General features: G+C 40.1%; 1 protein-coding gene across 4 annotated transcripts in view; it reads right to left on the bottom strand.

Moving 5' to 3' along the window:
* The window catches only part of Greb1l (GREB1 like retinoic acid receptor coactivator), a 225988-nt gene that overhangs the window by 94547 nt on the left and 105656 nt on the right, over positions 1 to 25785 (bottom strand). For all 4 annotated transcript variants that reach the window (XM_029546956.1, XM_029546955.1, XM_029546958.1 and 1 more), the window contains exons 2-4: positions 11999 to 12105; positions 4810 to 4969; positions 4418 to 4615 (exon numbers count right to left, since the gene is read on the bottom strand). In XM_029546956.1, coding sequence (XP_029402816.1) covers positions 4418 to 4615; positions 4810 to 4966 — 355 coding nt within the window. In that variant the 5' untranslated portion in view covers positions 4967 to 4969; positions 11999 to 12105. The remainder of the gene's footprint in view (positions 1 to 4417; positions 4616 to 4809; positions 4970 to 11998; positions 12106 to 25785) is intronic.

Genomic DNA, 25785 nt, shown 5'->3' with positions numbered 1-25785 from the left:
CTCTCTCTCTCTCTCTCTCTCTCTCTCTCTCTCTCTCTCTCTCTCTCCTTCCCCCAACCCCCTTGTATGCCAAGGGACCATGTCAGGCGTTTTGTTCAGTTCTGATGTCCACCCTACTATTTTGAAATAGGGTCCCTCAGAACACCTTCAGTTTACCAAGGATAGACTGGGGATCCCTGGCTAAACCGAGTTGAGAAGGCCCAGGTAGGGAGTGATCAAAGAAGTTGTTGTTTTATTGAGGACAGAGGACAGAGGACAGAGGACCAGTAAACATTGAACAGCCCTAGAAGAAGCATGCTTTTCATGTTTTTTTTTTTTTTTTTTTTTTTTTATACCCGGGAAAAGAGAAAATGTAAGAGGGTGTGTCTGTAGAAAGGGTGCAAGAACCAACCACTCAAAAGCTTCCAATGTCTGAAAATGGGATTCTTTAAATTAGAGCACATTCAGCAGTATTGTGTATAACACAAAACAGAAAATAAACATCCACGAGGATGAGGATAAATGGCTGAATGAATGAATAAATGGTGGAGAAGAAATGAGTCCCTATGAGGTAAAACTTCAAATGAACAGGTACTGGTGGATGTGGTTTGTAACTCCCTACTGTGTGCATTTCTTCCATACCATGGGGGTGGGGTGTGAGAAGACACTACTTCAGGTAACTAAGTTCAGCACCCAGTCAGTGATGGGAGGTGCTGACACGGCATTCTTGGAGTAACGTGACAGACATGGCATTAGACCTCTGTGGCTGTCATCCAGACATGTGGACCCCGCGTCATCAGAAGACACAGACCCTTCCAATAAGGTTGTTTCTGATAATATTTTTGACTAATATTCCTAAAATTGTCAGAGCCATCAAAACCAGGAAAGAACTTCTAAAAAAAAAAAAATGTCACCTCTAAGGAAATAATACAATTAAATCTGGTGTAATATAGGATCATGGCTCAAAAAAAGGCATTAGGTAAAAGCAAGGAACCAAAGCAAACCATAGCCTTGATTGTTAACGTTAATAAAATTATATGAGCACTAGCTTATTAATTGTAACAAATGTGCTTTCTGTATTATGATGTTCACAGGAGAAATTATATGTATGTATGCAAATAGAACTACTGGCTTGCATTTTCTATAAATGTAAAAGTTGCTCCTAAAAAATAATCTTGTAAAGTACTTTTCTTATCTTCTAGTTACTTGCCAAGAGCAGCCTCAGGCAATTTAATTAAAAGGAAGAATGGGCTGAGAAGAGAAAGGGACCATGAGGCTAGGGTAGCTCAGGAAGAAATCAGTTCATTCAGGGCCAAAGATGGGCAGAGCCAAGGGAGTTACTCAGTTCAAAGTTCACCTGCCAAGGGCCTGGTGTTGTTCTGTAAACATTTCTTAACTGTTTCTCCTAAACTCATTGTCAGGGGTTACAATCCATGAAACGTGACTGGATTTCCAGACCCACAAGGTCCCAGTATCCCGTGAGGCAGGGCGAGGACGATGAATGGCATCAGTAGCCAGAGGATACCTCAGAGCACCCCACGGAAGTCTCGGCTGTTACTGTCCACAGGAAGGGAGGATTGTTACTTATATGGGTGGACAACTTGCTTCACAAACTTGCTCTTGGAATCACTTCACTTCGGAGAGCAAAAGAGCCTCCGCTCTTTTGTGACAAATGATTTTAATTAAAACAGTGGTGGTGGTAGCAGAGGGCCTTCTTTATAGACTTCATCTGCATTTTCCTAATTAAATAGCCAAGGTTTTCACTTCATAGAAAGAGATTTGTGCCCTCCAATTATCTCCAACTTGAAGGCTCCAGAGTAAATAAAAAGGGAGAGAAAGGAGCGTTTACTGACACAGCGGTAAATTCAAACTAAAGCAATCAAAGCAGCATTCAGAGGTCGAAAATCTGGTTGCTCTTCACCTGCACGGACAATCAACTGCCTCCCAGCAGGGTAGAAACCCACTCTATTCCAATCATTTACATAAGAAATTAGCAACCAAAATTTACCTATGAATGGCAAGCCTCAGCAGCCCTTCAGATGTCAAGTATCTGCTTATCTAAATTGCCTCTAAAAATAGCTTTACGGTGCCTTAAGCCTTAGGTAAATAGGGGGTTTCCCAGGAGCTGGAAGGTGGCATTTTCAAACAAGGCCACAGTCGTTACATTCCCTTTTCAATGCTGTTTTGTGAGCACAACTTGGGATTGTTTTCCTTTTGATCAAGAAGATTCTTAGAACTTTCTTGGCGCAAGCAAAATTGACAACACTGTGAAATATAAAATACCAAGTTATAAACAGCTTTTTATTTTAAATGCCATCTTACGATCTTATATGAAGGGGAAGTTAAGTAGGGGCATGAACGAGGCTCAGGAATTATAAGAATCGGAAGCAGTCGATGTAGGAATTCGAGTACAGAATTGTTTTCAGAATGTGTTAGATTTGAATCTTCTACTTTGGTGGGGGACATTTCTTTATTCTCAGAAAAATCGTTTGCCTTTACCTTTAAAATCACCATTGCTCCTTTGGGGCTGAGGTAGAAAGATCATCCCAAATTCTATCATTACAGCTTCAGTTAAACATTAGCCTGGGGTAGAGGGAGGCCTTGACATAAATATACAGACTGTATCCTAACCTTGTGCGGGTTTTTGTTGATTTGTTTTCTTTGAGACAGGATCTCACCACATAGCTCTGGCTGCCCTGGAATTCACTAAATACATCAGGCTGGCCATCAACTCACAGAGATCCACCCCTCTGCCTCCCTTGTGCAGGGATTAAAGGCGTGCGAGTTTGCTTGGTTGGTTGGTTGGTTTTGTTTTGGTTTTATTTATTTATTTATTTTTTGGTTTTATTTGGGGGGGGGAATCAACAAGTTTATATCTTGGTACCCTTTTTAAAATACTTGGTCATAAATAACACCACTGTGGAATTGAAAACATAGCCCGAGTACTGAAAGACAGGGAAAACTCTTCCCCATGCCTTGGAAGAATTTTGCTTGCTTCACAATCATCCCCTAAGTTTTTACTCTGGTTCTACTTAATTATCACGTGTAATTCGGTTCTCCACGAGACCCCATCATTTAAAGCACTGTTAAATGCCACTTGTTGTTTGATGAGCTGAATACTCAGTTAAAGGAAAAGGTGTAATAATAATAATACGAATCAAGTTAACAGCAGCGTAATGCTGTCAGTGTCCACATCTCCATGGGACTAAAGGCTGTGGCACATCAGTAATGAGTAAGCAGCGTACATCCTGTTAAGTCTGGGCAGAGAGTCAATCATTAAGTGGAGGCAGATCCATAAGAAGTGATGCACTGTGGGCAGGCCTAACTCACACTGATGGACACTCCTTCTAGGGATGCTCATGAGCTATAGGGGGATTAGTCAGGTCTCTTTCCTCTCTAGCAAGAGGATCTGGATCCCTCTATGGGTTGCCAGATTCTCAGGGAAGTTTGAAATCAAAAGAAAACAAATTCTCAAGGACAACAATTTTTCTGGCTTTACCTGGGTAAGGCTGTAATTTACATCAAATTATTTTTTTCTCCAAACTTTGGCAGGAAATGGTCCTCTGTCCTGAGATCTGGAACCTTCTTGCTTTCCAGCCCCCTGGTTTCCTCAAGCTTTTCATGCTCTGACACTGTGCAGGTTAATGCCAGTCTGAATATAAAAACCACATCCCACACACTAATTAGGTGGACAATCAGAACTCCACAACTATGTGGAGGGAAGAAGGTAGAATTAAGTTGGGATCTCACAGAAACCACAAACAATGAAAACATTAGAAACCAGGGTTCCTTCATTTAAAATGTGGTTAAGAGTGTGGTAGGAACTAAAGCTGACTTGAACAAACAGAATGAGATCAGCAGCCAGTGTTGTGGTATACAGCTGAATCCCAGCACTGGGGAGGAAGAGGTAGGCATTTAAATCTCTGTGGGTCTGAGGTCAGCATACTCTATAAAGTGAGTTCCAGGCCAGCTCACACTCCATAATGAGACCTACACTCAAAAAATAGAGAGACAGACAAACAGAATCAAACAACACGATATTTCTAAAAGATTTATATTTTACTTCTGCACTCAGTGGGTATAGCTGTAAGGCCAGTGCCATAGCTCAGTGGGCAAAGGTGCCTGCTGGCAAGCATGACCATTTGAGTTTGATTTCTAGCATGCTCAGGGTGGAAGGAGAGAACCTGAACTTGCATTAGCACAGATCCTCTCAGGGAAATAGTTCAACCATGAATCCCAGTGTCTTCATCTACAAGAGTGGGTAGGACTTGTGTTTCCTGTAGACAACTGTTCTGAACCCTTAAGAGATCATGGGGGAGAGGACATAGCCACTCCTTCCTTCAGTGCCTGGTGTCCAGCCTTGAACACCACACGGAAGGAAACAGATCAGACGACATTACAATACGAGGCCAAAAAGAGCTCAAAAGTGCGAACCTACCATCTGTCGTGCAAGATCCTTCTGGGGCAGGTTTTTGTGAGTAGGGAATTGGTGGGCTGTTTGAGTCAGACATTTCTTCTTCATCTTCATCATCTTCCATTTCATTCATTGCTACATTGTGAGAAAAATCCACGCTGCCGTTTTGAGTATAGGGATGTACTAGGTCTTTATCTAGATCTTCCACCTTTGGTTTGACATCTGTTTAAGCGAGGAAACCAATGCAAATTTAATTTTAAAAAAGAAGCCTATGGAAAATTGATTATGAGAGAAATCTGAAAGCTATCTTTGAGGAGGGGGAGACCAGCATTTTTAATGTTTGTTTGAGTTCCCAGGATTTAGAACCCCCACTTTTTTGAACGGAATCTAGAATGGCCTGTAACTGAGAGGCTTACCTGCAGTGGAGAAAGGGTGCTGGTCTGGGTCCAAGTAGAGCTGGGAGAAGATTGGCCGTGGCACTGCCGTGCTACATCTGAGCGAGGCTTCTATGGAGTTGTGTAGTGCTTCCTCAAATCTAGCAGATTTCAGTTGCCCAGCATATGAGTTCCCCATGGCCTGTACCAGCACATCCCAAAGAAAAAGTAGAAGGGAAATTTTGTATTAGATGTTTATGTCCTAAAACTCCATGTATGGGGCTGGAAAGATGGCTTACCTGTTAAGAATACTTGTTGCTCTTTCCGAAGACTTGGGTTTGGTTCACAGAACCCACATGATGGGCACAACCATCTGTAAATCCAGATCTAAGGGATCTGGACCTCTTCTGACAACCACAGGGACTTCTTGCCCATGATCAAGAGAGCAATTCCAAAGGTGGCCTTTGTCCAGAGCAAAGTGCCTAGAAATCCCATCTCTCCTCAGCAGGCCTGACAAGTCAGCTGTCATAGCTGTCCTGGAAACTACATCCCCAGGAGGTATTTTGAATTAAATTAAAGGTAACATTATCTTTAATTTTTTTTATTTGAGTGTTTTGCCTGCATATGTGCACCTGTGCATGCTTGGAGCAGGCCTCTGGAATTGGGGTTACAGACAGTAGTGAGCTCCCATGTGAGTGACATAAATGATTTTACCTACTGAACCACCTCTCTAGCTCCCAACGTACAAAATCTTAACTCTGTTCCCTGATGGTTTAAGAAGTAAATGCCAGATTCATATACACAGGGCAAACAAATAATGCACTGAATGAAGACATAAAGTCAGCATAAAAATGGGAAATGAAGCTTTACCATCATGTACTTAATTGGATACAGGTGTTCAGATGGCGTAAAAGCAAGCAGCATTTAAAAAATATAAAGGGCAGAGAGCTGACCCACGGCTTCTTTAGCACAGATGATGATGTTTTCTACTCTTGAAAGCCTCACACTACTTAAGGAGAGGTGGAGTCCCAAAGGAAGCCCTTTCGGCATAACAGATTCTAAACACTGTACCGAATACTTCGGGTCACTGAAATTATTGTCATTCATCACTGCCTGAGATGGGGGAACACCTGCTAGGATGTTAGTAGGGAATACATAATTTCAGTTAGAAAATCGAGAAATGACTAACATTTCAAAGTTAGTCATTAAAGCAAATGCAACAAGAGAACATATATGACATCGATTGCCATATTACAGACCTTTCAGGGACCACTGGCCACTTTTGTGATACGGAGGAAGTAAGAGGATAGATAGAAGACAGTGTAGCCTTTTCTGTACACAGGCTCTCAAGTCGATTCCTACCCTATAGTTTCCTGGGTGGCGCTGCCTACTTCATCTCTCATTTGTGGAATGGGGCAAGACTGCCAATCTTCTAGTTTTTATGAGACTAAGTGAGATTTTGAATCTATAAAGTCTTGTATAAAGTGCCTATATAGGACTATGTGCATAAAGACTTAGTAGCGAAGGTTGCCTTTTGCTTTGGTGTCTCAGCACTGGCTACATTAGGATTACTAAGAAAAGACCAACACTCCTTTGAGTGTCTTAGGTGCCACAGCAGGTTCTAAGTCTCTGCTTCAGTCATATATAACTATCAATATAAAAATTCCAAAAGCTGCTATTTACCATTATGTATAATTCATTAAAATATTTTGTATCAAAATCCTGAATAACATTCGACACCAAGTACTACTCAACAGACATCCCAGACTGACAGGAACGTTCTGTGTATTAAGTTCCAACACATGGTGTCTGTAAGCCACATTAGATGGCCAAGACCTGAAATGTGGCTATTGTGACTCACATCTTACCTAACTGTACTTGATTTAAACAGCTACATGTGCCAAGTAGCCATCTTACTAGGCAATGACTGGGAGACAGCTACTTCTCAAGTTCAGAGGGCTTGGTAATGAGCTTGAACATCTTTCCCAAGCTCTTCCAGCAATACAATTTGATTTTTCAGAAGGAAAGGAAGCATTGTTGTGTTGTAGAGTCTATGCTGTTTCTTACTAACATATTCACTGTGGGTTTAAGGCTATAGCTAGGGGAGACTGAGAGAGATGATGGGTGGTTCTCAAACAGGTACACCAAGTTCAGTTCTTCTAAGTTCATATGGAGACTTTAATGCCAAACTAAACACAAATGCACATTCACAGTTCGCTTTCTTTTGGGCTGTCTTAGTGTTTTATTATTTACTTATTTATTGATGCTGGTGATTGACCTCAGTCCTTGTGTGTGCTAAGTATGTGCTCTACTATTGCACTAAATCTCAGCTGGGCTTATTTTTTTAAACAGACATTTGTTACCCTTAATTATTTGAATTAGCTGGCTTGAGTATTTGTTTAACTCCCTTATTTGATTGTGAGTTTTTGGGATGGGCAGATATTCTGTGAAGCCAGAATTGAGAGAGAAGCAGAGAGAGATACTGAATTTTTGTGTCTTATCTAATTGTATATTAACCAGATTTGACACAATATTCTCTCTTTTAAAGCAAATTCTGATATAGCACAAAGCTAAGCATGCATTCAAAACAAATGTGTTTTATTGCATTTTCAAATCCACCCTTTTCGATGAAAATATGAAAAAGCAATTAGATTAAATGACAGTGCTTCACCAGATGGAAATTCCAGTAGAGGGAGGGGGACATCAATCCCTCACAAAATCTTCAACCCAAACCTACAAGATGTACAGGGATAAAGATGGAGCAGCGATTGAGGGAATGGCCAACCAATGACTGTGCCAACTTGAGACCCATCCCTTGGGAAAGAGCCAACTTAGACACTATTAATGATATTCTGCTATGCTTGCAGACAGGAGCCTAGCATTACTGTCTCCTGAGAGGCTTCATCCAGCAGAAGATAGACACAGTTGCAAAGACCTGTAGCTAAACATCAGGTAGAGTATAGGGAGTCCTGTGGAAGAGTGGGGGACAGGATTGAACAGGGCAGAAGGGTCAAGGACAGCACAAGATGACCTACAAAGTCAACTAGCCTGGGCCCAAGGGGGCTCACAGAGACTGAACCACTAACTAAAGAGCATGCAGGAGCTGGATCCCTACACATTTGTAGCAGACGTGAAGCTTGGTCTTCATGTGGGTCCCCTAACAGTTGGAGTGAAGGCTATCTGGGACTTTATTGCCTGCCATTGGATCCCTTCCCAAGGCCTGGTTGGGCCTCAGTGGGGGAAGAGGTGCTTAGTCCCACTGGGACTTGATATCCCAGGTAGGATGGTACCCAAAGGAGGAGAAGGGGAGGGGGCTTGTGAGGTTGGGACTGGGAGGGGGGGCCTGTGATCAGGATGTAAAGTGAATAAATAAATTAACTAATGAAAAAAACAAACAGACGATGCTTTAGTCTTTTGTACCTTTAGATGGGGTCTATTTTGACAGGTTCTGAAGCCAAAAGTACTGGTATTTTTTTTTAAAGCAGTCTTAGTAAGTTAATTATAAATTCTACTGTTTTCAGTAGATCACACAATTGTCCTCAGCCATAGACAGAATCACTGTGATACACCCAGTGATTTCATAGCAATAAGGAAGACTGTCATAGGAAGATGAAGCAGGGCTCTACTTCAATCTGTAACAAAGGGATACAGTATTCCTACTCAAAACCTTTACTTTCTTCCTTGAAATACCATAAATTCTTCTGTAAAAAAAAAAAAAACCATCTTGTCAAGAATCTGGAGTGGGTATAGTTCCTGGGTTCACTCACAGCAGCCGAGTGGCCGAGGCAGCAAGACCGCCAGCCACCATGTCCCCAGAGACCAATTCTTCACTAGGAAGAAAAGTCAATAATCCAGAACAGAAAACATTAAATAATGAGAAATGCTTCCAAAGTGTGGGCCATCACATCCATCAGGACTGTCAGGGACAGATTTCAAAACCTCTGTGACTTTGGTGGCTCTGTGGGGATGGAAATCTACACAAAGCTCCAGGGGCAAAACCTAATTTCCCAAATGCAAATGTAATTTAAAAGATAATACTAAAACAACTTTCTAAATGTCAATTGATACTTTTGAAAGTGTAGCAGCAAAGGCAAAGATAATGATATATATTTTTTGTTTAAATTCTATTATTTAACTATCCCCATCTGATTTTTAAAAGACTGTTTAGAAAGTGAGCTATGAGCACTCACCCATTGGATATATAAATAAGGACACATTAAAGACTTCTACAGTCTGTTTGGTATGAGGTGAGGGTGGGTAATTTAATCTAGAAACATAGTCCCCTTAGCATGCACCTGGGAAAGAATTAAACAGTGCAAAGAGAGAAAAGAAATCCAGGTTCCAAGTAAGAATAGTAAAATACAGTACATCTAAGGCCAGCACATTGAACTGTGGTTCAGAATCAGAATTTGCTCATTCTTCTTAGATACTATTATCAAAAAGCTGTCTTTTCCCAGCAGATATGAGTTTGGGGCTTTTTAACAAATGCACCCCCGTATTGTACAACTGAGAAGCAGCAATACACCCCGTTTTAACTGGGAAGAAACATTAAAGGAGGGGGTACACAGTTTCACAGAGAAGAGCAAGTGACCCTCCTGACCCTGTGTAGAGTTCTTGCTTCGCCTTATCCCTATCCCTGCCTCCCCACCTTGACCCCTCTCCCGTGACCCCCCTCACCCCCACTCCCCCCAGCCGGTGCTCTCCTCCCCACCCCCACATTTCCCCATCAGTCTTTCCTTATCTAATTAACCCTGCTGACTACACTTGTCAGAGCTGCCGCAATTTCAATGCTACTTAAACAGCTGTGTGTTTTCTCTAGGCAATTATCAGCCACACACTCAGGTTTCTAAATTAGTTGTTGAAAGACACTTTAACCTTGAGAAAATAGACACTCGTATATATGTTCCCTGAATAGGACTCATTACTGGAAAAAGGATTGGAAAACGCCGTTTGCCTGTAGTTAATAAATACAGTAATCGCAAGAATTAATTTACAAATTAGTAAAAGTGTTTAACAAGGCCTATCATACACATGATTTTTCTTTATTATTATTCTATATTAACATTTCTATATTGACACATATGCCTTCTTTCTATATATGTTCATATGCATGATATATAAAGTAGAATCTCAAAATACTGTCATTGCCTGTCTGTCAGGAGGCTAACGTCTTTAAAGGTATTCACAACTCACCCAACAAGGAGCTCACACTCCACACACACACCTCCCACTTCTCCAACTGCTTTCAAAAAGAATGTCCCTTGTTGTACTGCCTTCTTGGTCAGTGGTGGAGATAGAACCCCGGGCATCACATATGCTGGGCAAATGCTTTGCCACAACAGAACATTTTTATTATCGACTCTCACATTGATTTTTTTCTTCCTGATACAGTATTTATAAAACTTTTTTTTTTTCAGGAAAAAGTGGAGGATTTGACATTAGCCACCAGCTCATAGTTTCCTTCTGTCACTATTAACAGTTAAAATTGAAAGTCTGTGGGCCAGAGCTGTAGCTCAGTGGTTGAGAGTGCTCATCTAGTATATGTGAGACCCTGAGTTCAATCCCCAGAGCTACATGCACACACAGAAAGTAATAATAATTAAAAAAAATTCAACTGTGAGCCAGAAACATACCTCATTCCATGTAAGCCCTTTATAAATACAATAAAAAGAAATTTAAAGATAACATTCTAGAGTTAGCAGGTTTTGATATTTGAAAAAGGTTTAATAGTTCTCTATGTATAAGAAAGGTCTGAAGCACGTAGAATAATTTTGAAATTAATGTGACTGACTCCCTGGCCTGGCATTCCCCAAACTGCTTTCAGTTCCAAGGAATGGAAAAGGCAATATTTCAACAGTGCAAAATTCTTTGTTGGGACAGAAACATTAAAATGATAAACGTTCTGGAAAGCAAAAAGTCCACTTCAAATCCAAACTGTTCTTTCAGACCACTGCTGAGTCGGAGTCCTCGCCAACATTTGGTGAGGATTATCCCTCCATTAGACAAAAGCTAGCGCTCCTTAGATAAATCAGGAGTTATTGCCAGGAGACTCATAAAACCTTTTCACAACACAGATTTTTCAAGGGAATCCTTTAAGGTTTTAGGAGGCTGCTCCTTTTACTAAGTAACAAAATACACCCCATGGTGTCTCGCTGACCCGGCTCAGCTGTCCTTTGACCTCTTCAATTGTTGAAGCCTAATGCCAGGGCCCACAGAATTTGCCTCCCTTATCAAAAAGGCTAATGTTGCTTCCTCCTGGCACCTGGTGAAACAGAATGCAAGTTCTCGTGCTTTCCTACCGCCTCCCTCTGACTGCTTTCCAGATGTTGAGCCAATACTGGGATTCAGTGTCTTCCTGGTCATCACTAGGGAACAAACAGGGACCAGGGCGAAGTGGCAATGACCCTCTTGTTCTCTCTGGCCTCAAAGGGATACAGCAGGTCATAAAAGAGGAAGAGATCTTTGGCCTTCCTTGAAAACACCAGGCTATTTAAACACATGGCAGCTACCAAAGGGGAAAAGAGAGTTTGGGGTATGTTCCTTCTAAAAGGCAAGCTTCACCTATTACAGGCACCCTAAATTCTCAATTCTTAACATTTTTTTCCTTGCTGTGGGAAGAGGATGACCTGTATCACCCTTTCCCCCCGAGTTAGAAGTTTTCTAAAAATAAAGCCAAAATATGCTAGAAAACCTCTGTAACATATGACTCAGAACATTAGTACATGAAATAAACTGTATATATACGTGATTTCTAAATACAATTTGGGTATGTCTGCATAATTGAGAGTCTAGAAGTCTCTTATTAGACAATTTGAAAGAAAATTATAATCACCAAGAGGAACCAAAACATTCATCGTGGACGGGGCTGAGGTAAAGCATGACGGGACATGCTGTATACACTTCTACCTACTGTGAGCGTGTCTGCCCAGTGTGAGCACTTGTGTCCACTGAGCTTTCTCTTTAGCCCTTGAATTCATTTTCCTTTTCTCAGTTTATGTCGATAGGAAATACAGAGCTTGCTGGGAGGAAAATGTGTTCTGGAGTAAGTTTTACTGAAGGAGTAGAGAAGATGAAGAGCAGGTAGGCACGCAGGGTGGATAAGAACAAGAGAGAGTCTATATAAACATCTGCTTAGTTAGTGGAAGGATCAGATGTCACAGCTTTAACTGTAACAACTACCCCAAACGAATTTGATCATGAAAAGTTTAAGAAGAATATAGCCATACAATACCTTGGTTCATATATTAACATTTTTAAATCATGTTCATGGTTAAGTTAGGCAGTCAACATCTCTGGGAGCTTGTTCTCGGTTAGAAGTTTCTTAAGGTTTCTTTGCACCTATAAAAACATAAAAACACAACTTATTACCAAGGGCCTTAAATTTTACAATATAACAATCTACATTACCAAAAATTCTATTAAATCACAGAAGTCCTACTTAACTGTATTTGTTACAATGAGAAAAAGCAAAGATGTTTCCTCTTCCTGAACTTCTCAAATAACCGCATTCCAATATATATTCAAAAGGAATCATTTTTTAAATCCTATCCCTTCCCTTAGTGCAAGCTGAGTAAGTTTTTTGGCTAGTGTTACCACAACACTAAAAGTCTACAGAACACTTCTATCTTGGAAACAGAATCAATACAAGGTAAATTTCTTATCTGAAGACATTTGGGAATATTACAGTTCTTGATATTTGTCTAAAATTAATTTATTCAAAGAAATACAAAAAGATCCAATGTAATTAATAACCAAAATAATGTTTTTTTTACTTTTTGAGAGTCTGTAATGATTTCAGAAAGAAAAATTGCAGGAAGAGAAAAAGCCATTTCTTAACTTCTGAGCAGTGTATTTCTAGGAGGCATTAAATTAATTTTAATTATCTATAGTAGATTGAATAATGTGTCTATTATTCTCTTTGCTAAATAGATTATGGTTAATATAAACTACTGCATAAAAAATAAGATAAAGCTGCAAAGGCCTTAAATGAATTAAAGGAACTTGTCATTAATTTTTATACATAACTTAGAATTTTTACTGTATCTAAAAAAGAAAACCAAAGAGTCTTAGTTCTGTAAGACTGTATAAGTGCAGTAAGCGTAGTACATATATTTATAACACTAAAATACTTGAAGTCATGTTAACAAAATCTTTTGTACTTTATGTGAACTTGAAAGGCAGAAAAGAAACATTCAGATTTGGGGATAAAAATATTTATCATAACCTCTCCTTATTGGAAGAATACCTTCTCACAGAATAATCACGTTCACATATTTCCCACTGACACATGCACAAATAGCATCTTTCAGAATTGGGAGCCTTCCTACCTACTCCAAACCCAAGACTACCCCATATGGTCAATGAGGTCAAACTGCATTACTGCCAACATGAACAGTCCAATTCTGCGAGTACTTTAATGATTTTTAAAAGGTCAATAATCCAATTCCAATAGCTTTGGAGTCTAAAATTGCTAATTTTTAGCCACGTGCTACACAGTTCACCTGCTAGTAATGACATTTTTGTATTTTCTTCTAATTACACTCAAAGCTGAGACCTTTGGCCCCGGGCCACAGACCCCTATTCAGGCTGCACACATTTCCTTAAAGGACCTGATCCTTTGTTGTCACCCCTCTGCTTTCATCTCTTATTTACGCTGTGGAGAAGGAGGCCCCCGCCAATCTCCACCGTTTGTATAGCTAAAGCTTCTAACCATCTCAATCTCTCCGCCTCTCAAACGGTGGACTTCTTCCTAGACAAATGCCAAAAAGTTTGAAAGTTTGGAAAAAATCACTTTTGTTTTCTGGGTACACCGCTCTTTCTTCTCCCCTCTTCTATCCCTAGCCGATCTCCTTCCCTCTCTTGTCCCACAGGAGCGACTTTGCCTGGGTAAGGATTTACACACTGTGACCATTACCAACAAATTGAGTACAACACAAATGTCTAACATCTGACAGATCAATAAAAAATATATATTTTTTCTTCCATCACAGAACCCATTAAATGAAACTGGAGATAATTTAAAACAACTTAACCCCCCACCCTCACCCTGCTACCCCCACAGCCTCCATTAAGACAGAACTCTCAGTACTCCCCTGCAGAAGTGCCAAAAGTGTTTAGAAAACACTGAGGATATTTGGTACATGGCCAGAACTTTTCAAGTTGTCAGTTGCTTATAAAACAGAAAGGAGAGAAAAGCAAAAGAGAAAAAGGAAACTGAAATGGCTAAAAGTTTGATTTTAGCTTAATCTTTAAAATTTTAAAGCAAAGTCTTCATAAACCATCCCTACCATTATTGTTCTTTCCCAATACTTTACACACACACACACACACACACACACACACACACACACACACACACCTCTGAAAATCAGAAACACAAACTTGTTACCATGAGATAGAGCACTCCCTCAGACCACAACGAGCCACTGAAAGACGTGGAGCTCCAAGATGTTTATAGAGCGACATGGATCCGTCCCTGCTCCCTTCCTGTGTCGCTCAGCTTGTTCTTGATTTCTAAGTGTTTCCTTGTTGTCTGTCCTCTGCAGACCCCGAAACCCCTTGTCTTTTCTTGTTTTCACCATTTGCTTCCCCCAGCAGTTCACTGGAGACCCATCCATCTTGTAATGCATAGAGTGGCAGATGCTCTCCAGAGCAAGCACTGCTGAGTGAACAAAGGATTACCATCACCTCCAGGAACTCAGAGAGAAATACAACCGCCACCTTAAGGACAGGCTCTGACTTGACAGGCATCGAACCATAAACCTCTTCTAAGTGAAAAAGAAAACAATTGCCACACACACAACAAAATCCGACACAATCAAAGGCAGAAAGGAGTGATCATTTGTGGATTGCCTTTTCCCTCTGTAACTCACTCTGCCCAGTGCTTTTATATTGGGGCAATTCACTGGCCAAGAGGCAAAAGATGGTCTTAGAAAGAAAAGCCTTTCTCAAGTGTCTTCTTTTATTCAACAATATTCAAAGTGAAATTCATTGACATGTGTGTTGAAAGGAAACCCAGGGCTTCAATTCAGTCTGCCTCTTCTTGTTTGCATAAAGCAATATCTGGACCTAGAAACACCGACTCTATTCTACTGCTATGAAAGGGACACTCATGCTTTGCAAATTAAAAACACATTAAGCACATCAGAAATTAAAAAGCAACATGTGACACAATGTCAACAATATGCATAGCTCCGAATAGAAAAGCTCACCATTCATTAATCAGACAACCTCCAACTTGGGTTTAAAAAGATAGTGAACAGGAGAGCATCCTGGGAAGGCTGCAAACAAAGGAGAGGTCATGTGAACATCTCCCAGCAACAACCCAGGCCAGGGACGTTTACACGCAGGAGATTCTATCCAGCTGGAGTCTGCAGGTTTGTCCTTATTTCAAATGCAATGGGAAGAAGCACACCTCTGAAATTTAAATACCAGGATGGGGAAATTCTGAAGGAATTTTAATTGAACTTAGAGGTTCAATTAAACACTGGGATCAATGTCAATTACGGAGGTTAATGATCCATTTTTATAACAAATATCAAGAGACACAGGTGTAAGCCTTTACTGTAGAGAAATAAATGTTGTTCTAAAAAAAAAAAAAAAAAAAAAGACAAATACTAAAACATGCATGGTACATCTAAAGATCCAGAATTCCAAAGACAGGCTCATCAACAGCATTCTATGAACTATGAGCAAAGAAAATAATATTTGCCTAGTAAAATACTTTAATTTTTCTTTTAAATCTTCACATATAAAGCTTGAAGTTATGCTAAATTTGGGCTGAGTTTGTAGTCTGTAAGGACTCCTCTCATCTAAAGATCACCACAACATTTAAAAGATGCTTTATCCATTGTGTTTACATTATTTGGAGAATAAACAGAATTAGCTCTATGAATCAATACCTCTTATTTAAACATTTCTGTGTTTCCTATTTTGTTACTTTGGCATATTTATAAATATCACAGTACAGTTTTTTTATACTCTCAGAATTTCTTATTTTCAACTTAAGGCTGGCAAAAAATATATGCAAAATAACAGAATGAATGTTACAACTTGGAATTATGGAGTGACTATCATCTTGTAGAAGACTTTGTCCACCCTGAACTAGCTCAACATAATTCTCCTAAAACAACATGTCCTTGAGTGCTCTCAAACTTGGGCATTAGTAGCAAGAAAGAAGTGATCTTCAAATGACAGAACCTCTGCAAAGGGCCCCCAAAAGCTCCAATTAAATGATCTTCTAAGACAAGACCCATATGCATGCGCGGCAAGCCCATCCCTATGGAAAGTTCTTATTGCTTGACTGATCAAAAACAAAGTAAGACTTTTCTTTCTTTGAGGGTCGCTTCCAGATCACAGTCAGGGTTAGAAACCCACACAGGGGGAAAATCCATCAACATGAAGTCCTAAAAGGGTTTACCCTTCACCATCCTATTTGCACTTCAAAACCCTGTGAGTCCTCCAGTTAAAGGCCAGGGCTGAACCATTTCAATAAGAAGAGGTGGCCATTGGTGATTTATCTTCCATTTGGCTCCTGGACAAGAGTTGTAATGTCTAGGAAGCTTCCCTTCCTGGACAAGAGCACTCCCCAAGTCCCCATGTCCCTTCTGCAGCCTTGGATCTGCAATGCCTTACAAACAACCCACAGGCTTCTTCAACCGCAGGCAAGAACATGTGCCACTTAGGATTGGGCACGTTTTCTTGGCAATGATATCATGAGGCAGAAGAATGCTGCAGACATTGGGGGTAAAGGGCAGGTTCTCCTTGCTCGAGACTCGGAACAAGAAGAAACGTCTCAAATGTAGCTGCTCCTCTCACTGCATCAAATATTAGCAGAACTTCTTAAGCTCTTTCCAACTTACCCCAACCTATCAGTATGGTATCAATTTAATTAAAATCTTTGTGCTGTAAAATATTTTAACAAATCCCCAAAAGTAAAGACTTCATATGGTCAAAAAGACCTAAAACCTGGTAAGAGATTCATTCTGACTCCACTGCCTCTTGCCATCCTGTTACCAAACATGTATCACCATTTTGCTGAGGCACAATCTTCCTCAAGCAAAACAAGCTCTGAACAATAGCAATGGTTATTTAAATAGGTTGTCATAGGCTAATCACTATGGGATGATTTCTTACAAGTAGAGGATACTTCATCACCAGGTATGACTTACTCATGTCTCAATTATGTTCAATATTCTTCTCAGAAAAAAATAATAGAAAGCATGTATATACTTTTTCTGTCTATTCATTTTTCTGTTTTATTTAAATGACTTCCATTTTCTAGCTGACACTGATAGGTTTCAACTGAACACCATACTGAAAAAAAACTCAGAATATTTTCTATAGTGATAGAATATTTTTATAGTCTCACAAATTGAAAACATTCTACTTAATTAAATTCATTTATTTTTGACAATTACCTGCAGGTATAGATTGTATTATATTATATTGATACTCTTATCCATCACCCATTATTGCTGATTTCTTCTTCCCAACTAGTACCTTCCTGTATCTATTTAGTTATTTATCATTCATTCATTCATTCATTCATTGTTTGTTTGTTTGTTTGCTTGCTTGTTGGAGACAGGATTTCTCAGTCTGTAGACCAGGTTGGCTTTGAACTCACGGAGCTCCACCTGCTCTGCTGAGATCAAAGTTGTGTGCCACCACCACCTGGCTTGAGTCTTTTCTTTTCTTGCACCATAGTCAGATTTGCTGAGTTGGTGATTCTGTCCACCGTGCTTCATCCAGAAAACAGGCTTGCACAGAGCACTTACAAATTCTTTCACTGACTTCATAGACACTCCAAATCTAATGCTTTAACAAAAATCTGAGTAATAATTAAATAAGAATGTGACTAATTCAAGAAATGCAAATATTTGTCAACTAACAGTAAATAATAATTTGTCTTGGGAGTTTTTGCTTTAACTTTCTACTGAAAACATTTTTATACTTCATTTTCATAGCCTTAAATGCCAAAAATTCTAGAAAACTCAATTCTTTTAGGAAATAATTTTATTGTGTGCTACTAGACTGATGATTCGGGGGTTTATATTTTGAGATGACATAAAATTCCAGTCATACATATTAAAAAAAAAAAACAAAAACAACCAAAGCTTTTATAAATCATAATACCAAGGAAAGCAAATTCCTTAGCCTACTGCAGGACTTTTTTTTTTTTTTTTTTTTTTTTTTTTTTTTTAGTGCTTTCCTTAGAGAATTGACAAAAGTAATCGATCTACCAGACAGGAAACATTCAATCTCCATTAAATATTTATTCTCAGTGCAATAGACTGGTGCTTTTCGTACCTCAAAGAAAAAAGAGCAGTTCCTGTTTCGTAGGAATCATGACTTAGAAGAGAGCAGAGATGAGACATTCCTCAAATAATGAAACTACATTCTAAAATGCCAACACTAAAACTGGGGCTGTGCCAAGTGCCATGATGCACACTTGTAGTCTCACACAGGGGAACTGGGCAGAAAGATCACTACAAATTTAAAGCCTGCGGAGCTACACAAGAATCTGTCTAAAAGAAAGAGAGGAAAAAAAAAAAAAAAAAAAGCCAAACCTACTAACCAACGGACCAAAGAAACACAGCTAAATACAATAATGGACACATACTATAAAATATATGTTGCTATTTTGAAACTTGCAAAGAAAGTTCTCTGAGGGATTGCAGAGACAGCTCAGTGGTTAAGAGCACTGACAGCTCTTCCAGAGGGCCCGGGTTCAAGTCATTTCATTATTGGCAGTTTCCTGCACACAGTGATGCTACGAACTTTATATGTTTATTTTAAAAATTAACTATTATATTTATCAGCACCGACATGGCAGCTCACATCTATCTGTCTGTAACTCCAAGATATGACATCCTCACAAACATACAAGCAGACAAAACACCAATGCACGTTAATATATATTTAAAAGAAAGAAAGAAAACCAGAGCATTACAAATGCAAACACTGAGCCCAACAAGCCTTGACTGGGGTTTTCAGTCAGACTCCCTGAGCACAGTGAACATTGCCTATGCTGGGAGCCAGGCCCCATCTCTGACGCTTGACCATCTCCTTCGAAGAGGGAATTAAAAGCAACACACTTCTAGACCAAATATGAAATGATAGACTCTTTGTAGATGGCATGCTCTTTTATGTGAAATATCCCAAGACTCCTCAAAACACTGTTCAAACTAATATATAGTAAAGCTAATAAAAAATCAACATATAAAGTCCATAGCATCACTATATGCTAACCCTACACTGCCAGTAATGAATAAAATTTAACTTGTAAACTCAACAAAGGCAATTCAAAAATTAAGAATAAATCTAACCAATGAAGTAGAAAATAAAAGTCCACAACACACGGGTGAATTAAACTGATGGAAATACATTAGAAAATAGCTGATTTTCAAAGATTAGAACAGTAGTGTTATTAAAATACCCACATTACCTAAAAAAAAACCAAAAAAACAAAAATAAAAACAAAAAAACAGATTTAATGCAGCCACAATTAAATTCCAACAATAATTTCCACAAAAATAGTAAATCCTAAAATTTGTATGGAGTCAATAGACACTTAATAGTTAAAGATTTCTTAAACTGCCCTTTACCATTTCCCCCGCCCCCCAAAAAAGGATAGAAAGAACAAAACTAAAAAACATGAAGGAATCAGGCCATCCAGTTTCAAAATTGACTTCAAAATTGTGGAAACGGAAACAGCATGGTACTGGCATGAAAATATCCACACTGACAGAAGAATGAACTAATGGGACAGAACAGAGGGCCCCAAAACAAGTTTACACACTATCAATTGGCCCTCAGCAAAGATGTAAAGAACACAGAGTAAACTGCTGGGGACATGTAATGAAACCACAAACTTACTGTAATCACACTGTTCACAAAAGCAATTTAATATGGTTTTATAAACTCTGAATATAAGACCTGAAACTTACAAAGTTGCGTTCTAGGCAGGCATGGTGGCCCACAGCTTTAAACTCTGCATTCAGGAGGCAGAGGCAGGCCAGATTGCTCTACATTACAAGTTTCAGGGTAGCCAGGGCTACATAGTGAGATTCCCATCTTAGAGAAACAAAACAAACAAATCACACTAGGAGCCAGCACTGGGAAGCCAGCACTTTTGTGACATGGAGCTGGGATATAGTTTTTTAGGCATGACTTTAAAAGCATAGGCAATAAAAGCAAAAATTGATTAATAGGATTATGTCATACAAAGAAAAAACTCTGTTGAGCAAACGGAGAGAGAAAGTGAAGACAGCTTACAGACCAGGAGAAAATATTTGTAAATCATTCTTTAATAAGGACTTTAAACCCCAAACACATAAGGAACGCAAACAAAATAAACTTCCCAAAAATTCAATTTTCAACTCCTACAAAAGCATTATAAAACAACCGGAATAAATTTAATCAAGATAGTGAAAATATAGACACTGAGAAAAACAGACAAAGATGATTCTCAAGAGAAGGTGTACACATGGTCAAAGGTCTGTGAATTGCCAGCATGATTGACCTCCAAGGGAGTGTAAATCAGTACTGTGGAAGAGGTAACCACATCTGCCACAATGGCTGCCTTCCCAAAGAGAAACGATTGACAAACACTGGAGAGGACACGGGAAAGGGAATGCTTGAATGCTGCTGGTGGCAACATAAATTAGCAGAGCTATGTGGAAAACAGCATGGCAGTTCCCCAAAAAAGCCAGAGCTCCCACCCCACCTAGCCATCCTCAGCTGTTCAGAAAGGCATCCCACCACAGTGCTGTTTTCTGTGACTCCATTACTCAGAGCTCCTCAAATGACTAACTGCTATTTGGAAGTAAGCAACTGTCATCACATACAGTGTTTGTAACTGCACTGGCGTATAATGAGGCTGTTAACCTCAGGCTGTGCCTTGTATATAACTTACTCTTCCCTTTAGGTAGGTCTACATAGAAAAGAGTGTGCACATTGATCTCCAATTTATGATGGCTAAACCTATACTTTTTTCTACTTTACAAAGGTACAAAAGCAATTTATGTACAAGAAACTATATTTCAAACTTTAAAATTTTTTATCTTTTTCAGGATGGTAAGATGCAATGTAATACACAGTCGCGATGCTGAGCAGGGGTGGGGAGACACTGCTTCTACTAAGGAGCTATCACAGGCATAAACAATACCTACCATGGAGCCTACTGCACTGTTGAGCATGATGCGTGGTAGGTTATGTTCAAGTTACAATTTTTTAATTGATATGAATCCATGAAACCATGATAACTTAAGAAGTGTCTTCATATGGCCTAATCGGCCATCATTGGGAATAGAGGCCCCTTGGTCTTGCAAACTTTATATGACCCAGCACAAGGGAAGGCCTGGGCCAAGTAGTGGGAGTGGGTGGGTAGGGGAGCAGGGGCGGGGGGGGGTATAGGAAACTTTTGGGATAGCATTTGAAATGTAAATAAAGAAAATAATAATAATAATAATTATTAAAAAATATGAATACAAAAAAAAAGAAGTGTCTTCCTAGAGCTCACTCAGCACTACCTCACTTACGAGCGTTTATTGGGGGCTTAGAATGTTCCCACTGTAGATAAATGGGGCAACTACTACATATCCATTGAAAATCAAAGTTAGTATCTGCACATCCATTTTGGTACAGCATTGTTCTCAGTAGTAGACATGAAATCATTCTAAATGTTTGCCAGTGACTAAATGGATAAAGAAAACACACACACACAGATACACACACACAGATACACACACACACACACACACACACACACACTCACACACACACTCACAGAGTCACCGAATGAAACCAGGCTAGGGAAATGGCTGTGTGTAGGGAAATGTTCGCCACATAAGCATGAGGCCTTGCATTCCTAGAAGCCACATGAATGCTCACAGCATGGTAACCAACTTGTAGTCCCAGTGTTTGGGAGGCAGACATGCTAGATTTAAATTTATTTCACCATAAGTGAGTCTAAATGAGATACAAAAAGTTAATTTGTTAGATTAAGTCATTCTATAACATATACATATATCAGAACATTAACTTTTATAGCATAAATAAGTAAGCTGTCTCTGCTACTGTGGTTCTATAGTATAATTTGAAGTCATATATTGTGATACCTCCAGAAGTGTTCTTCCTGCTCAACTTTGCTTTGGCTATCCACGCTCTTTTGTTTTTATATGCAATTTTAGGATTCTTTTTTCTAATTCTGTGAAGACTGCCATAAAATTCTTATGGGCTCACATTGAATCTGTACATTGCTTTTGGTGAATACAGACATTTTCACGATGTTAATTCTGCCAATCCAGAAACATGGAGGGTCTGTCCCACGTCCAGTGTCTGTCTCACAACCAGTGCCTTTTCATTTTTACTTCAGCATCTTCAAGTTTTCATTGTTTAAGTCTTTCATCTTCTTGATTAGGTTTTGCTTTCTTTTTCTAAAGCTATAGGACATTTTTTTCTAATTTATTTGTTTACTGTTTGTAACTAGTGTGTTTATTATGTTATGTATCTATTCTGAATTTCATCAAGATTTTGTCATGAAGTCACTTTGTAGACCAGGCTGGCCTCAAACTCAGATACCTTGTGTACTTCTATGTGAATCACATTGGTTGACCTGCATATGCTGAGTCAATCTTGGCACCCTTGGGATGAGACCAATGTGCTTGTGATGTGTGATCTTCTTAATGTGCTGTTAAATTTAGTTTGCAGTAGACAGAGGGAGATAGAGATTTGAAGAAAAAACAAAGTAAGGCCTTTCTGAATAAACAGAATCCTTATCCTAATGTTATTTTTCCATTTAAAAAGAAAACCAAAAACCTAAAGATAAAGAGAAATGATTCATTGGTCAAGAAGAGCGCTTGCTGCTTTTCCAGAGGACAGGGTTTGATTCCCAGCACTTTCAAGGTGACGAGCTCACAACTGCCTGTTACTCTGGCTCCAAATGATCCAACACCATCTTCTGGCCTCTGTGGGCACCAAGAGCCCATGCACTGTACATACATGCAAATATAATACTCCTATACATAAAATAAATCTTAAGAAAAAACTTTAATAAAAAATTATTTTGTTTGTTATTTACTTTTTGAGACAGAACCTTTCTATACAGGTCAGATTGGCCTCCCACTCATGTTTTTCCTGCCTCAACCTCCCCAGTGCTGGAATTATATATGCATTTTATCACATCTGGCTAAAAAGAAACTTGGAGTTTGTGTCAGTTTACTGAATTCTGTGAGGTGAACAAAAATGCATATTTCTCTCCTACTCATCATCTCTCACTATTTAAGAAAATGGCAGGGCCAGGTAGTGGTAGTACACACCTTTCATCTGAGCACATGAGAGGCACATGAGAGCACATGAGAGCCTCTGACTTCAGGGCAAGCCTGGTCTACAGCCAGGGCAACACAAGAGAAACCCTGTCTTGGAAAGCCATAAAAGTGGGCAGGGGTAAGGAACCTACATTCTACCCCAAATAGCAGAGGAGGAGGGGAAGAACCAGATGAGTTTGAAGCCAGTGGGATCCTGTAATTCCAGCTGCCAGTCCCTTTCCTGTTTACTATGAATTGTTCTGCCATAGTTCATCCGATTTGATGCTACTTACTGTATTAGCTTGTGACAGCCGCATCCACACTATCAGCAAGGCAATCTAGACAGTCTGTTCTGAGTTGCCGTTCCCAAAGTATAAAAGTCTACAAAACATGGCCTCTGTCCTGATAGCCCTTATATCTCAATATGTCAACACAATATGCTTAAACTGATATTCCCCTAGGAATCTGTGCTCTTAAGAGTAAAGTCTTAGCCCGTTATTTCATGTATTTGTTCACCTAGAAATTGCTGAACTGTATCGAGGTTGATGACAAACACCCACTGAGCTTGGAGATCCCAAGCTAGAGGTGCAGGCTCTGCTCAGGGAGTGCAGAGGTAACACCAGAAGAAGGAACATGGCAGCTTGAGAAGATAGGGTAGGAATTCGCCAAACAGAGTTAGAAGAGCCTCACAGGCCACCAGAACAGGTTGCCACAGGCCTGGCATACTTAAGACTCACTAGAAGGTAACTGTTCCAGGGTGGGTTAGAGAGCCAAAGAAAACTTTGAAGTTTGGTGGGGCTGGTCTGTAAAGAATTTTCCTTGTCAAATTAAGAATCTGATTTCATCCGAGAAGCAGGAGAAAACCAAAGAGATTTCAAAAAGTGAAATTAACAATCAGACTTTTTTTTTTTTTTTTTTTTTCCGAGACAGGGTTTCTCTGTATAGCCCTGGCTGTCCTGGAACTCACTTTGTAGACCAGGCTGGCCTCAAACTCAGAAATCCACCTGCCTCTGCCTCCCAAGTGCTGGGACTAAAGGCGTATGCCATCACGCCCAGCCAGATTTTTTTTTTTTTTTAAAGAAGACCAAACAGACAGCAAACACCAGCTGATATGAGGCCCCCAACAAACATACAGTAGAGGACTTCTGGGTCTGTGTTCATTCAGAGATGATGTACCTAACCCTCAAGAGACTGGAGACCCCAGGGAGTTTAGAGGTCAGGTGGGGTAGGGGGTGGGAGCATACACGTGGAGACTGGGTGGGTTGGCGAGGAGGTATGGGATGTGGGGCAGTTGGAGGGTGTATGGGGTGGGGTGGGGAATGGAATATGAAGTGTAAAAAATGAATTAAAAATAAAAATAAATTTAGGAAAAGAAAAAAAAAAAGAAGATAAGTTTAGCGATAATGTGTAAATTAATGATCAAAAATTTCTTCAAGAGGACCTAAGGAGCTGAAGGGGTTTGCAACCCCATAGGAGGAACAACAATATGAAGTAGCCAGTGCCCGCAGAGCTCCCAGGGACTAAACCACCAACCAAAGAGTACACATGGTGGGACTTGTGGCTCCAGCTGCATATGCAGTAGAGGATGGCCTAGTCAGTCATCAATGGGAGGAGAGGCCCTTTGTCCTATGAAGGCTCTATGCCCCAGTGTGGGGAAATTCCAGGGCCAGAAAATGGGAGTGGGTGGGTTGGTGAGCAGGGGGAGGGGGAAGAGGATGGGAGAGGGTGATTTTGGAGGGGAAACCAGGAAATGGGATAACATTTGAAATGTAAATAAAAAAAAAATCCAATAAAAAACTTCTTCAAGAGCTGGAAATAGAGTTCATTGGTAGAGAAAACCACAACAAACCAAGCACCAGAAGCTTTGGCAAAAGTGTAGGAAGAGGTGCTAAGGATTTCTTTTAATCAGGGGCGAAGGAAAGAGGGAAGAAATCTTTTCAGTAGGAAGATAGACATTCAGGACTGAGCTTAGGGCTCCGGAATGCACAAACAGAGCCTGAAGACATCAACTACACAGCTAGAGGATGCTGGTACTGATCTAGTTAGTGAAGATATGTTAAGCAGTAAGCAATGAGAAACAGGGCAGTTTGAAAGTCAAAGGATGAGGAAAACGCAGAACAGATGCAGAAAGAGCGGTAGGAAATGAGGCAGGCCTCACAAAGGTGAAGGAAGAGCTCTTGGGAAATGAACGGACATGTGTGTGACACATAACCAGTTACCCTTGCTCGGAGCAACTGTGGCGAGCGGACTAAGCTATAAGAGGGATACTTACAGATGAGGTTCTTCTTACCTTAAAGAAAAGAGAGAGGAGAAGAGTCACAGATGGGCAAGACAATAAGGACAAGGTGAAAGCTATACACTGATGAAACTCCATTTGAAAAGAAGCTTGTGAGGTTCCTGAGTATGTCCCATGGCTTGCAGGCAAGTGGGAAAGCATGAGGAAAGGAGACACCAGTGTGAGTCAGGACCTATCAGCACCGCTCAGCCCCCGTGTGAAGAGGGGGTCAGTAAAGGAGGAGGGTGGACAACCGCTCAGCCCCCGTGTGAAGAGAGGGTCAGTAAAGGAGGAGGGTGGACAACCGCTCAGCCCCAGTGTGAAGAGGGGGTCAGTAAAGGGGGAGGGTGGACAACCGCTCAACCCCAGTGTGAAGAGGGGGTCAGTAAAGGGGGAGGGTGGACAACCGCTCAGCCCCAGTGTGAAGAGGGGGTC

The sequence above is a fragment of the Mus pahari genome, chromosome 15 (assembly GCF_900095145.1).
Source record: "Mus pahari chromosome 15, PAHARI_EIJ_v1.1, whole genome shotgun sequence".
NCBI classification, from domain to species: Eukaryota; Metazoa; Chordata; class Mammalia; order Rodentia; family Muridae; genus Mus; species Mus pahari.
The sequence above is the reverse complement of the archived record's forward strand: the minus strand, read 5'-3'. Positions and strand labels throughout refer to the sequence as shown.